Raw genomic sequence first — 14,304 nt, 5'->3', positions numbered from 1 at the left:
ACTCCAGCTGGAATAACATTGGGATTCTAATCCTCCACCCCACTACAACCCTTCAGGTACCTGATGGAACTAAAGCTGTTTTGGGCTGTTCTGAAAAGCAGGCACAATGCCTTAATACACTTTGGGGTGGAAACAAAATCCTGACTCATTTCTTTTCCACCTGCCTTGTGTGAGATCTCGGAGCACAATTAGAAGCATTAAATGACCCGTTCCATTACTGTGAGGACTTTTGGCTGTGTAATGGAACTCCCCGAGGGACGTGGGTGGCGCTGTGGGTTAAACCACAGAGCCTAGGACTTGCTGATCAGAAGGTCGGTGGTTCGAATCCCCGCAACGGGGTGAGCTCCTGTTGCTCGGTCCCTGCTCCTGCCAACCTAGCAGTTCGAAAGCACGTCAAAGTGCAAGTAGATAAATAGGTACCACTCTGGCGGGAAGGTAAACGGCGTTTCCGTGCACTGCTCTGGTTCACCAGAAGCGGCTTAGTCATGCTGGCCACATGACCCGGAAGCTGTACGCCAGCTCCCTCGGCCAATAAAGCGAGATGAGCACAGCAACCCCCGAGTTGGTCACGACTGGACCTAATGGTCAGGGATCCCTTTACCTTTACCTCTCCCATCACTGTTCTGGGTCTCCCCTCCTCAACCTTTAAGTGCAGATTTGGGGAGGCCGTGGGACACACACAGGGAAAGGAGGGGGCAAGTTCCCTGGCAGAAGTAACAATCCTTGTGCTGGCAGAACGAGTGTTTCCCAAAACGAATGGTTGTGCTTTGTTCCCTCCACACGCCCCGCCCCACCAATGTGCAGGCTTCTGCTTTTTGCTGTTTTTAATATCTCACGTATCCCAAGTCTGGCATAGGCTGAATCTGTTGTGTTCTCTCTTGCAGGAAACCGGGTTTTGGTTTGTTTTGCATCACGTACCAACGGGACTCTCTACAGGAATGTATCCCCCTGGCTACTCTGAGCACATTCCAATGGGGACGTTCTATAACAATCGGGCACATTCGAACTATCGAGTGAGTACACATGCAATTGGAAATTAAGTTCCTATCTTCTTTTTCCAAATGCTGTCCTCTCCCCCCCCCCCCCGCCTTTTCCAATCTCAGTGTCAAGCCATTATTGGCCACCATTCCTGCTTCCACAATATCAACAGCATACGTTCTCTCCCTGCCCTACTCCAAGCATTTTTATCTACAAATGCTGTTTTTAGTTAACTCCAACTTTTGGCTCTAGATGGAGGAGAGTGATGGATAAGGAGGCCTTTTTCTCTTTTAATTCCCAGCTGATTGTTGCACGCTGTTGTCTGTATCTGTAAGTTTCACTAAATAGGCATGCACACACAAACACATGCTGCCAAGATCTGTTGAAGCAGCAACCAAGGTGTGTGACACATAATGAGTACTGCACTCAGGACCCAAACTAGACAAGGTGTTAAATGCATTGATGTATTTCATGTGTCCAGTAGCTAGACGCCCCCAGGGCTGTTTAGGAGGAGGGGACGGGGGCTGAAACTAGATGTGTTGAGAAAAAATTATTCATTTAATGTGTTGTGTTGTTTGGCCTTTGGGGTGAGCAGGAAACGAGTAGGTGCTGAAACAGTTATTCAGTCTTCTTAAAAAAGGCACATACAGTGGTACCTCAGGTTACATACGCTTCAGGTTACAGACTCCGTTAACCCAGAAATATTACCTCGGGTTAAGTACTTTGCTTCAGATTGAGAACAGAAATCGTGCTCCGGCGGCATGGCAGCAGCGGGAGGCCCCAGTAGCTAAAGTGGTGCTTCAGGTTAAGAACAGTTTCAGGTTAAGTACAGACCTCCGGAACGAATTAAGTACTTAACCTGAGGTACCACTGTAGTAGGTCTTGTAGGGGGCTTGGCCTGGGGAATAGTCTCAAGGGGCAAACAGAGCCTGGAAAGACCACATTTAGACCCTGGGCCAGAACTCCTCACCTCTGCACTCTAACATAAAGTAAAAAGGTAAAGGTACCCCTGCCCGCACGGGCCAGTCTTGCCAGACTCTAGGGTTGTGCGCCCATCTCACTCAAAGAGGCCGGGGGCCAGCGCTGTCCGAAGACACTTCCGGGTCACGTGGCAGCGTGACATCGCTGCTCTGGCGAGCCAGAGCCGCACACGGAAACGCCGTTTACCTTCCCGCTAGTAAGCGGTCCCTATTTATCTACTTGCACCCTGGGGTGCTTTCGAACTGCTAGGTTGGCAGGCGCTGGGACCGAACAGCGGGAGTGCACCCCGCCGCGGGGGTTCGAACCGCCGACCTTTCGATCGGCAAGCCCTAGGCACTGAGGCTTTAACCCACAGCGCCACCCGCGTCCCTTACACTCTAACATAGCTTGTTATTATTGAGAGCTGGTAAACATTCGAACCCTCAGGTGCATTAAAACAAAATGATGGTACAATCTGTTTGTGCCAGGCAATGTTCCAAATTCTTTTGCTGGTGTAAAGCGAATGCATTGAAAGTATGCGCGTATATGTATGTAAGTTTGCATGCTTATATCTTTCCCTCCTAAGGATTTGGCTGACAGAATCCCTCCCTCCTTCCCTTCTTTTCCAGGCTGGAATGATCATTGACAATGGAGTTAAAACGACGCCAGCGTCTGCCAAGGACAAAAGGCCCATCCTGACTCTGATCGCGGGGAGGTAATCTGATTTTGATTGGTTTTATTTGGAAAGTAAAGTCCTCTTTTTGCAGCTCGGGCTGGGGAATGAATGCTGATCATAACCGTTATAACCTTTTAATTGTTTGGGGGGTACGTATGTGCCTGTGTGGAAGGGGGAGGTTTTCAACAGATCCACATACATTCAGCCACATCTTAAGCATGTGATTTCCCCCAAGGAATTCTGGGTACTTTATTAGTACCCAGGATTCTTTGGGGGGAAAGTCATGTCCTTTAAATGCATGGTGGGAACCTGCTGTTAACTTTCCTTCAGCCAACTCCCTTCTCCCAGCAGGATTTAACACCAGTCTTTTTAAGTCCTCAGCTTGTTCCCCTGCCATACCTCTATCAGGTTCTCCTCTAGTCCTCAGTGTTTAACTTCTCCCTGAGGATTTACTTTTGAATTTACACTCTGCACTTTCAAATTTTTTTTAAATACAGCAAGGCGGAGTGCAACATATAAGGATAAAATCAACAAAAGAGCCATAAAAATATTAATAAAATAAAAGTTATTTCTGCTCAGTATTATTTTATTGCTTAAGTTATTAAAGCAGAAGTTAAGTCAATCCCTCCTCCTGCCAGCCTACAAATGACAATACAATAAAGCAGCTTTACCAACTAAGGTTTTCTGGAAATGCAGCTCATCCCACTGGAAGATATCCATGCCGATGGTGTTTTTAATTTAATGATTTGTATTATAAGTCTGGAATATCTCTGCCCTCCTAAATATTTCTTATCTGTTTTCTGAGTCAGACCTTTGGTCTGTTTTGCTCATTGCTTCCCACACTGGCTGGCAGCAGCTCTCCGGGGTTTCAGGCAGGGCACATTTACAGCCCTAGCTAGAGATGCTGGGAATTGAAGCTGGCACCTTCGGGATGCAGAGAGAGGATGCTCTGCGCCTGAGATCTGGCTTTTCGACTCCGCCCTTTTGTGTCATGGGTTCAGAGTATTCACAGAATCATAGAGTCGGAAGGGACCTTGAGGATCATCTGGTCCAATCCTCTGCAATGCAGGAATATTCAATCGTCCCATATGGGAATCGAACCTGCGACCTTGGCCTTATCACAACCCCGTTCTAACCAACTGAGCTGTTGTTGTTGTTTAGTCATTTAGTCGTGTCCGAGTCTTCGTGACCCCATGGACCAGAGCACGCCAGGCACTTCTGTCTTCCACTGCCTCCTGCAGTTTGGTCAAATTCATGCTGGTAGCTTCAAGAACTATCCAACCATCTCGTCCTCTGTCGTCCCCTTCTCCTTGTGCCCTCCATCTTTCCCAACATCGGGGTCTTTTCCAGGGAGTCTTCTGTTCGCATGAGGTGGCCAAAGTATTGGAGCCTCAGCTTCAGGATCTGTCCTTCCAGTGAGCACTCAGGGCTGATTTCCTTAAGAATGGATAGGTTTGATCTTCTTGCAGTCCATGGGACTCTCAAGAGTCTCCTCCAGCACCATAATTCAAAAGCACCAATTCTTCAGTGATCAGCCTTCTTTATGGTCCAGCTTTCACTTCCATACATCACTACTGGGAAAACCATAGCTTCTACTATACGGACTTTTGTTGGCAAGGTGATGTCTCTACCAACTGAGCTAGTCGTCATGATTCCTTTAGCATCAGTAGCTTAAAGTTCTGCCTTAAGTTTTTGAGGTCCATAAATTGAAACACCTCACCTTAATTTGGATAATCATCTCGCTTACCCTGACTCATTTCTAGCAGGGAAGGTTATTTGGGACCAGCTCCATATTTGCATCAGCGTGTAGCTTCAACTTAGGCAAGGAAAGCCTATTAATCAGGGAATTGCTCTCCCCAGCTGCGAAGGCCGCAATCTGATTGCAGTAAGCCTGCCAAAATAAGGTTAATTTTCTGGAACTCTGCAGGTTGCCGTTTCCCAGTTTAGCTCAAGAGGTTGGTTTATTAAGTGAAGCAAAGGGGCTTTCTGGATATCTGTCAGCAAACGGAGCAAATATCTTCTGCCTGCCTTGCTGAGTCAGGAATTCTTTACTCTTTAGTGTTATCTGTACTTAACACTACTAATCCGTCATGTTTGTCCAAGCTGCATTGTGATCCACGGAGGACAACCCCTTTCACTACAGCCCAAGGCAGCTGACACACAATTCAAAGTGTTGGTGCTGACCTTGAAAGCCCTAAATGGCTTCAGTCCAGTATACCTGAAGGAGCGTCTCCACCCCCATCGTTCCACCCGGACACTGAGGTCCAGCTCTGAGGGCCTTCTGGTGGTTCCCTCGCTGCGAGAAGCCAAGTTACAGGGAACCAGGCAGAGGGCCTTCTTGGTAGTGGCACCTGCCCTGTGGAACGCCCTCCCACCAGATGTCAAAGAGAAAAACAACTACCAGACTTTTAGAAGACATCTGAAGGCAGCCCTGTTTAGGGAAGCTTTTAATGTTTGACACACTATTGTATTTTAATATTTTGTTGGAAGCCACCCAGAGTGGCTGGGGAAACCCAGCCAGATGGGCGGGGTATAAATAATAAATTCTTCTTCTTCTTCTTCTTCTTCTTCTTCTTCTTCTTCTTCTTCTTCTTCCTCCTCTTCTGGAAAGCCTCGTTTGCTTGGAGCAGACAGGCTTTTCTTTTCCTCTGATGTTCAGTTGTAGAATTTGACTACACCTGAAAGTAGCCTAACTTGGTGGGCTGCATCTTTCTGTGGGTCCCTATCTGGTCCTTGCCTCCTCTGAGTGGACAAGCAATGCATACCCTCCAACATTTCTCCAATGAAAATAGGAACGTCTTACATAATAATTCTAATATTTATACTTCGCCCATCTGACTGGGTTGCCCCAGCCACTCTGGGCAGCTTCCAAAATATATTTAAAAACGTAAAACATTAAACTTTTTCAAAAAATTTCCCTACACAGGACTGCCTTCAGATGTCTCCTAAAGGTTGTCTAGTTACTGATCACCTTGGCTTGGGGAGGTCGCATAACTCCATACCCTCCAACATTTCTCTGATGAAAATAGGGACATCCTAAGGAAAAGCGGGACATTCCAGGATTACATCAGAACCTGGGCAGCGTCTATAAATCTGGAACTGTCCCTGGAAAACAGGGGCGCTTGGAGGGTCTGGGAATGTCACAGGGGTGACATGGGATCTCCTGTGGTGAACATTGGTCTGTAAATATTGGAAATAAATATGCAGCATGGCCATAGAAGCACCCCATGTTACCAGCTCTGAAATCTCTTGAGGGCCAGTGCTCTCCATGTTGCTGACCGCGTTTCCTTCCACCTGTTGCAATTCCAGATACAGCCCGCATAAGGACGCTGACCCTCTGAAGCCCAGAGAACCTGCACTCATCCGACGCTTCATTGCTTACAAGAACCAGGACCACGGCGCCTGGCTGAGGGGAGGAGATGTGTGGCTGGACGATTGCCAGTGAGTGTGGCCTCAGTTCAACCCTCCAGAGTTCAGCTGGGTGTTTATGGCGAGCAGAGGGCTGTGTGGCTAGGACTGTGTTGCTTGTTTATAACGCTCCGCGTCTTTCATCCGGCGGAGATGAATGCAAAGAAAGGGAACCAGGAAGAAAGCAAACCACCTTGCTGTTTTTGCAGCAACAAACCCCTGAGCTCGAGGGTTGTCGAGTTGTTTGTGTGCATACGTGTGTGATCGAGACCCGTTACAATGAGCTGCGGCAGAAAAGGGACTTTAAATAAACCTTTTCTGCTTGAGCCTGAAATAAAATATAAGCAGCTGCGCCAATGGTTTTGTTTTATGTGGTAGCCTGTTATTGCCAAAAATTCCAGTGCCAGGGAGGCAAGACATAAGACAGTGCAGCTTGGAGAAGGGTTGTGTAAATAACAGGCGGTTAGAGAGTCTGGAAATGGGAGCAGACGCTTCCTGTCTTCTCCTTCTCCGAGACAAGATTGTCAGGTTGTGCCCTGCAAATCTTACCTGTCTGTTGCATGGCTGCAAAGCACCCCCCCCCCCAAATCCAGCAAAGAAAACTTTTAAGAGCTTAGGATCCTTCCTTATACTAGATCAGACCATTGATCCATCTAGCTCAGCACTGTTTGCACTGGCAGGCAGCGGCAGTTCAGGGTTTCCTGCAAGGAGCCGTAGTTGGAGATGGCAGGACTTGAACCCGGCGCCTTCTGCTACGGCCCTTCTTCAGTTAACCTCCTTGCCTTTCTCTGCCTCCTCCGCCCCTTACGCCCCTTGTTCCTTTGCTCCCTGCTGCAGAGTCATATCAAAGCCATGCTTATTCTAACAGGCAGGGAGCTGCAACTTTCCACGACTTCCGCCTCTGTGGAAAGGGGGGGGGGGGGACCTAAAGCAGGAGCAGGGAACCTGTGGCGCTCTCAGATGTTGGCAGAATACAAATCCCATCGTCCCTGACCATTGGCAATGCTGGTTGAGGCTGATGTGGAGGTGGGGAGGGGGGCTGCAGGTTCTCAGTATTAAACAAGACGAGGAAGCTCTCCTGGTTGCAACCTGCCAACTCGGAGAGACGACCAGTCACATCTCTGAAGGCTTTCATTCATTTCCCCTGCAGTAATGTGCAGGGGAAGGCAGGTTTTGTGGGAAAGGGAGCCATTGGAACACTGCTCTCCAATGAATTCAATTTATATGGTACAACCCCAAATTTGGGGGGCCTGCACCAATGGCAGCCAGTGCCCACAGGGACTGGTAAAGCGGAAGGCAGGGGCAACAGCTGCCATTGCTGCAGGGAGTGGGCATAGCCAGCTAATTCTGACAGAGCAATGGTGCATGTCACTCAAGAGACAGATGCTTAACAGTTGTCTCTCTATGAAGCTTTGATTTCACGCCACTGTTTGCAGGTGAGAACCGTACCTGGGCATTTCCTTGCTCAATACTGATAGCTGCAAAATTGCTTTTTGCATGTTGATAGTGTTGAATGAATGATCCTTAACTATCACCTGCGTTTGCAGGTAACACTAAGCCCAACCACGATCTGTAGCCAAGGTTGTTCTTAGCTACAGATTGTGGTAGAGGAAGAGGCAGCTGAACCAATATCCTGGGTTCAGACAACATACCAGGCCAAATCTAATCTAAAAAGACTTGTGGGAGGAATAAAGTGAGTTCAAGCTCCTCTCGGGAGGCCAGAATGTTTGAGTGGTCCTGGGATGCCATAGTTTGGCTTTCTGTGACGACTGAACAAAGCCAGAGTACCATACAAATAAGTAAAATTTGAGAAGGGTTATCTAACACTGCAGCCGCATGTGGTTGCTTCCAACTTTTTTCCTGTTTAGCTGCCTTCTCCCCGCTGCCCCCAAACGTCCTCATAGCCAAGCTAATATCTCAAACCCGTCAGCAGAGCACAGAAGTATTTTCCATGTTGTTAAGTTTTTGGCAGAGTTTATTTCGGCAAAGTTCAAATCAGCCTCCAGCTCTCGTAACCTAGCGTTTTATAGACGTGGGGATCCAGCCATTTTAATATTTGTTACTGTAATATATTACACCAGAACAATATATGCTAATGTGAATTGCAACACTCGACATCTTTCAACACTGACTAGACGGCCACGGAAGCTGCAGGAATTCTGTGCAAACGGTAGTCGTGTGACATCTCTGCCCTCTTGTGGCGTAATAGCACCAGTGAAAGCAAATCTCTTTCGCCCCTCTGCTGTGCTTTCAATAAGTCACATTTATAATTGCCCTCTGTTCAGAGACATTTCTGCAGTCTGTGGAATTACTCCAGAGCAGGGATAGACAAATGTTTCCGTTTGTTTCTCTCAGTTTTCTGTTTTTCCAGTCTTCAGTTGTCCACATTTCCACATCAGTTTTAGATTTTATATCCTCATGAAAATTCATTGGCGTTTCAATATGAATTTGTCCCCAATATACAATTTTTGCAAAGGCCATTTCCCTAGTATTTGTTCATGTTGCTTTCACTGATATGTGCATTTTCAAGCACACTTTATCCACCATAATAAAGCAAATGCCTCTATTTCTACATAATAGATGGGGGGGGGGGAATAACCCGCATTGAAAGAAGGTGACCCAGTTTGTCATGTGTCACAGCCCAGTCTTGAACCCAAGACCCACCAGGCATCCGTTCTAAAGTTCTCTTTTCCTTGCAGGTTTGCTGACAACGGCATCGGGCTCACTTTGGCCAGGTAAGTGCTCCTGGCGCTTTTACGTTTCCTTGTATTTTCACTTGCACAAGATGTTGAAAGCAGGATTTGACCAAAGCACTTCTGCTAATGTGCGATTCCATCCCTTCTAGTGGCGGAACGTTCCCACACGATGACGGATCAAAGCAAGAGATAAAGAACAGCCTCTTTGTAGGTGAAAGTGGAAACCCAGGGACAGAAACAATGGACAACAATGTCTGGGGACCTGGAGGGCTGGACCACAGCGGACGGACTCTTCCCATTGGCCAGTGCGTCTTCAGTTTCTCTATTTTCCATTTTGTTCAGGTTTGCAGGAGAGTATAGGGCTTCACTTCCCCCCACCCCACCCCAAATCACTGTGGATGGAGAAAACAGAAAAAGTTTTTTCCTCCCTCTCTCATAACACTAGAAGTGAGATATTCAGCCAAACTGAATCTTGGTAGATTGAGGATGGATAAAAGAAAGTACCTTTTTACAAAGTATGTAGGCTTTGGCCAATATTCTCTTTCTGCTAGCACAAGGGTTCTTAGGCCAGTGGACAGATGAATTTTATGTTGTGCAACAGAGGGAATCTTGTGGAGCAGAGTGCACTATTTCACAATAGGTAAAGGTAAAGGGACCCCTGACCATTAGGTCCAGTCGTGGACGACTCTGGGGTTGCGGCGCTCATCTTGCTTTATTGGCCGAGGGAGCCAGTGTACAGCTTCCGGGTCATGTGGCCAGCATGACTAAGCCGCTTCTGTCGAACCAGAGCAGCGCACGGAAACACCGTTTACCTTCCCGCCAGAGTGGTACCTATTTATCTACTTTCACTTTGATGTGCTTTCGAACTGCTAGGTTGGCAGGAGCAGGGACCGAGCAACGGGAGCTCACCCCGTCACGGGGATTCGAACGCCGACCTTCTGATCGGCAAGTCCTAGGCTCTGTGGTTTAACCCACAGCGCCACCCTCGTCCCTATTTCACAATAGTTACCAGCAAACTACTTGTGCGTTCTCTTGTGCAACCACGTCCCACAGGCCCAAACATTTCACCAGTGGAACAAGCATTCTGCTGAGGGACTCTTAACTTTGCGTTATGTTGGACGCAACCCATCTTCTCCACCCCCTCCCCCTATTCCAGAGTTGGTATTTAGGGTTTGGCTTCCTGCCCAGCAGGCTCTGGAGCGTCCTGGCCAATTTAAAACCACCTCCGACAAAGAGCCGCATTTTTATTTCACGTCTTTTAATGGCTCTGTGTTTAATGTTGTATTTCGGAGCTCATTAAGTCTCTGTTTTGGGATGTTATCCCTGCAATGACTGAATGAATGAGTAATAAAAGCAGCTGACCACTTAAGAGACCGGAGACCAAGCTCAAATTTTGCTTTTGATTGGCTTTCGGATATTATTCCTTTTTTTAGGTCAGTGGCCTAACTTTCCCGCAAAGCTCCTTCTAAGAATGCCAAGCAAATATGTATGATCTGCCAAGGCATGAGAGACCCCGAGTTGAACTTGTTAAGAATCACAAGGTTTTCCTCATATATATATATAAAAAGACCTAGCAGATTACAGAAGCTAGCTTTTCCAGTGGAGTGTGAAATTGTCAGCTGATGCTTATGTATAGCTACAATGCAATATATGTTTACAGTGGCAACTCACTGCAAGGAGACGAATAACTTTTATCTCTTTTTTATTAAAAAAACCCCGTGCTTTAGGAATTTCCCCATTAGAGGCATTCAGTTTTACGATGGGCCCATCAATGTCCAGAACTGCACCTTCCGAAAGTTTGCCGCGTTGGAAGGCCGTCACACCAGCGCTTTGGCGTTCCGCCTCAACAACGTTTGGCAGAGCTGCCCCAACAACAACGTCACAAACGTATTCTTTGAGGACGTCCCGGTGAGTTGGCTTTCGACGCGGGCTCACCGTCGCAGGGCTCAGTGCATGCAGAGGGAGGACATTTTGCAACAGAAGAATCGCATTCCATCATTGGCCACCTTCTGAGGGTCACATGGCAGTGGTGGGCGGGGCAACAGGTGCACCTCATATTTCTGTACAGTGGGCTGTAATCTAGCCATACAAAAGTCAGAGGTTCCTACATGTACATCTCTCCAGGAAAGCAAGAGGCCTTATTACAGTTTAAGGACACAGTCCAGCCAGGCTAAGGAACTGGAGAAATGCAAGGACTGGAGAGGGGGCTGGTCTGTGAGGAAGATGATGCCTGTAAGAAGGTGGGGCATAAAGAGAGTCCTGAGGACCAGAAGCCATTTGCTCCTGGGCCTGAGGTTCTCCACCCTTGGCTTAGCAAAATTATGATTATTAGTGAATTTAGTATTACAGTCGTACCTTGGAAGTCGAACAGAATCCGTTCTGGAAGTCCGTTTGTCTTCCAAAACGTTTGGAAACCAAAGCATGGCTTCTGATTGGCTGCAGGAAGCTCCTGCAGCCAATCAGAAGCCACAGAAGCCCCGTCGGACATTCAGGTTCCGAAGAACGTTCGCAAACCAGAACACTCACTTCCGGGTTTGCAGTGTTTGGGAGCCAAAACCGTCCGAGTACCAAGGCGTTCGGGATCCAAGGTACGACTGTATTGCTATTACTATTATTTATTACATTTATTAGTCATTTTTTTGCCACAGCAACTCAAAATGACTTACAACATTTTAAGCAATACATACACACACATATACACACACACATACATAAAAACTAGCATTTTTTTAAAAAAACCGCTACATTAAACTTCCCACCCATACAAAAAGCCATAGATAGTAAAAAGCCAAAGGCCTTATTAAAAAGGATTCTTTTTGCTTGGCATCTAAAGATATGTAACATTGGCGTCAGGTAAACTTCCCTGGGGGAGAGCATTTGACAGGCGGGATGCCACCATTGAGAAGGGCAGTTCTCATGTTGCTGCTCGCCTGACCTCGCATGGAGGGGGCACACAAAGAAGGATCTCAGATGACAATTTCAGGGTCCGGCTGAGTTCATGCAGAGAGAGGCTTCCTTTGAGGTCTTGCACCATATAAGACTTCATAGGTCCAAGCCAGAGCTTCAAATTGGGCCTGGAAACTAATTGGTAGGATTTCAGGATAGGTAGCCCTCAAGCTTTAGGGATGCGGGTAGCGCTGTGGGTTAAACCACAGAGCCCAGGACTTGCCGATCAGAAGGTTGGCGGTTCGAATCCCCGCGATGGGGTAAGCTCCCGTTGCTCAGTCCCTGCTCCTGCCAACCTAGCAGTTCGAAAGCACGTCAAAGTGCAAGTAGATAAATAGGTACTGCTCCAGCGGAAAGGTAAACGGCGTTTCCATGCGCTGCTCTGGTTCGCCAGAAGCGGCTTAGTCATGCTGGCCACATGACCCGGAAGCTGTATGCCGGCTCCCTCGGCCAATAAAGCGAGATGAGCGCCGCAACCCCAGAGTCGTCCACGACTGGACCTAATGGTCAGGGGTCCCTTTACCTTTACCTTTAGTCCGTAAGCTGTTTTGAACTCCACAATCAGTCCCAGAGGCCATGGCCAAGATTCCAGGACAACTCACACAGGGCTGCCGTGTTCTTTTCAGGGCACATATGGACTGCAGAAAAATAGGAAGCTTCTGTGTTAAGCTCTGAACTTTGGGGAGGGGAGGGGAATAGCTCCAAGCAGTTACTAAGCTATCTGTTCAGAATTAATTGGTTAATGTGTCTTATTTTCCCTTCTGTTCAGATAACCTCTCGAGTGTTTTTTGGAGAACCAGGACCTTGGTTCAATGGGCTGGATATGGATGGGGATAAAACATCTGTTTTCCATGATGTTGACGGCTCTGTATCTGAATATCCTGGGTCCTATCTTATAAAGGAAGATAATTGGCTGATTAGGCACCCAGACTGTATTGATGTCCCTGACTGGAGGGGTTCTATCTGTAGTGGTCGATATGCACAGGTAAGACTGATGGGCATGTTCAGAATTTGGATCTTGCTGGCTCACAGTTCTTTCGCATTTCTGATTTCCACAGCAGATCATTGCTGTGGGGTTACTGGTCTCTTCCCTATGCATGTTCTTCTTCCTTAAAGCTCTTTAAAAGCAAGTAAGTTTTGCTTTGCTTTGATTTCAGGTGTACATCCAAGCCTACAAATCAGCCAACCTGAGAATGAAAATAATAAAAAACGACCACTACGGACATCCTCTGTACTTGGAGGGGGCTCTGAGTAAGAGTGCCCACTACCAGCAATATCAGCCTGTGATCACTCTACAAAAGGGCTACACCATCCATTGGGACAAGACTGCTCCCGAGGAACTGGCTATCTGGCTCATTAACTTCAACAAGTGAGTGTGTGGCCCGTAAAAAACAGCATTTCGATTGAGGAATATAGCTTCAAGTTGCTAAAGAAAGCCGGGGTGTGTGATGATGATGTTATAATAGCCACTGCATTCTTCCAGGCCTGACATCATTGTTCCAGGAAACCCTCTGCAAGTTTTACCATCTTCTCACCTAAACATCCAAGTCCCCTTAGAATGGATGTAAAGAAATCATGAGAAAAATATTTGAGGCACTGCGTGGGCCAAGTTAATCCCTGACTCATAGAAGGTGGTGGCTCGCTACAGAGAAATTGCTCTGTATTGCTATAAGGGACCTTTAGGTTCTTTGGAATTGACTCTGCCCAACATGTAAACATTTAGCCCAGCCATGTCCAAAGTCCGTTTTGGGGGCCTAATCTGGCCCGCCAGTCGATTTAATCCGGCCCCCGTGGCAGTATATGTCCTGCGGTAAAATCTTTTAAAAAGCAACTTCAATCCTAAAAAGCTCAACAACTTCACGTGCGTCCACTTAATCAAATCAAATTTTTTTTAGCCAGTTTGCAAGTAAATTTATTTTATTTTTGGAGTGAGTGGAATTTGACTTGCGACATGTTCCAGAATCATAGAATCATAGAACTGTAGAGTTGGAAGGGACCCTGAGGATCATCTAGTCCAACCCCCTGCAATGCAGGAATATGCAGCTGGTCCATACAGGGATCGAACCTGCAACCTTGGTCTTATCAGCACCATGGTCTAACCAACTGAGCTATCCAGGCTCATCAAATCATAGTCTCAGAGCTTGGGGTTGTTATTGTTGCAATCATCATCATTATCGTTTTAGGAATGATTGGATCCAAGTTGGGCTTTGCTATCCTAAAGGGACAACATTCTCCATTCTCTCCGACATCCACGATCGCCTTTTGAAGAAAACCAGCAAAACAGGGACATTCTACCAGGCTCATGAGATGGACAAGCTTGAGTATCGATATGCTTCCAAGGGATACTACTATTGGGATGAGGACACTGGGTAAGGAAACAGCAAGCATGACCCCCATGTCCTAAAGCTCTCTGAAGCACAGAATTGCTTTGGAGGATTGTAGAGATATGTTGGGTACAAGGTTGTTTTTAATGGATGCACAAATGACATCCTCGTGTCTGGTCTATATGCCATCTTTCAGATTCAGCTCCGGTGGCAATTTCCCTGTCTTTGGTGACCATTCCTCTTCAACAAGTAAAGCCATGCCATTTTGGGTCCCTCTTAACTTGTTGCAGAGTTTTGACCACCTTGTCATATGGAA

At 47.1% G+C, this 14,304-nt stretch overlaps 1 protein-coding gene across 6 annotated transcripts in view; it reads left to right on the top strand.

Moving 5' to 3' along the window:
- Window positions 1-14,304, top strand: part of CEMIP (cell migration inducing hyaluronidase 1) — a 168,265-nt gene that overhangs the window by 144,557 nt on the left and 9,404 nt on the right. For all 6 annotated transcript variants that reach the window (XM_083411833.1, XM_083411831.1, XM_083411832.1 and 3 more), the window contains 9 exons: window positions 885-1,013; window positions 2,568-2,653; window positions 5,924-6,055; window positions 8,722-8,757; window positions 8,868-9,023; window positions 10,446-10,626; window positions 12,434-12,649; window positions 12,822-13,033; window positions 13,848-14,033. In XM_083411833.1, coding sequence (XP_083267959.1) covers window positions 885-1,013; window positions 2,568-2,653; window positions 5,924-6,055; window positions 8,722-8,757; window positions 8,868-9,023; window positions 10,446-10,626; window positions 12,434-12,649; window positions 12,822-13,033; window positions 13,848-14,033 — 1,334 coding nt within the window. The remainder of the gene's footprint in view (window positions 1-884; window positions 1,014-2,567; window positions 2,654-5,923; window positions 6,056-8,721; window positions 8,758-8,867; window positions 9,024-10,445; window positions 10,627-12,433; window positions 12,650-12,821; window positions 13,034-13,847; window positions 14,034-14,304) is intronic.

Source organism: Podarcis tiliguerta (genome assembly GCF_965153285.1).
Source record: "Podarcis tiliguerta genome assembly, chromosome: 14".
NCBI lineage: Eukaryota > Metazoa > Chordata > Lepidosauria > Squamata > Lacertidae > Podarcis > Podarcis tiliguerta.
This window is presented reverse-complemented; position numbering and strand designations above follow the sequence as displayed.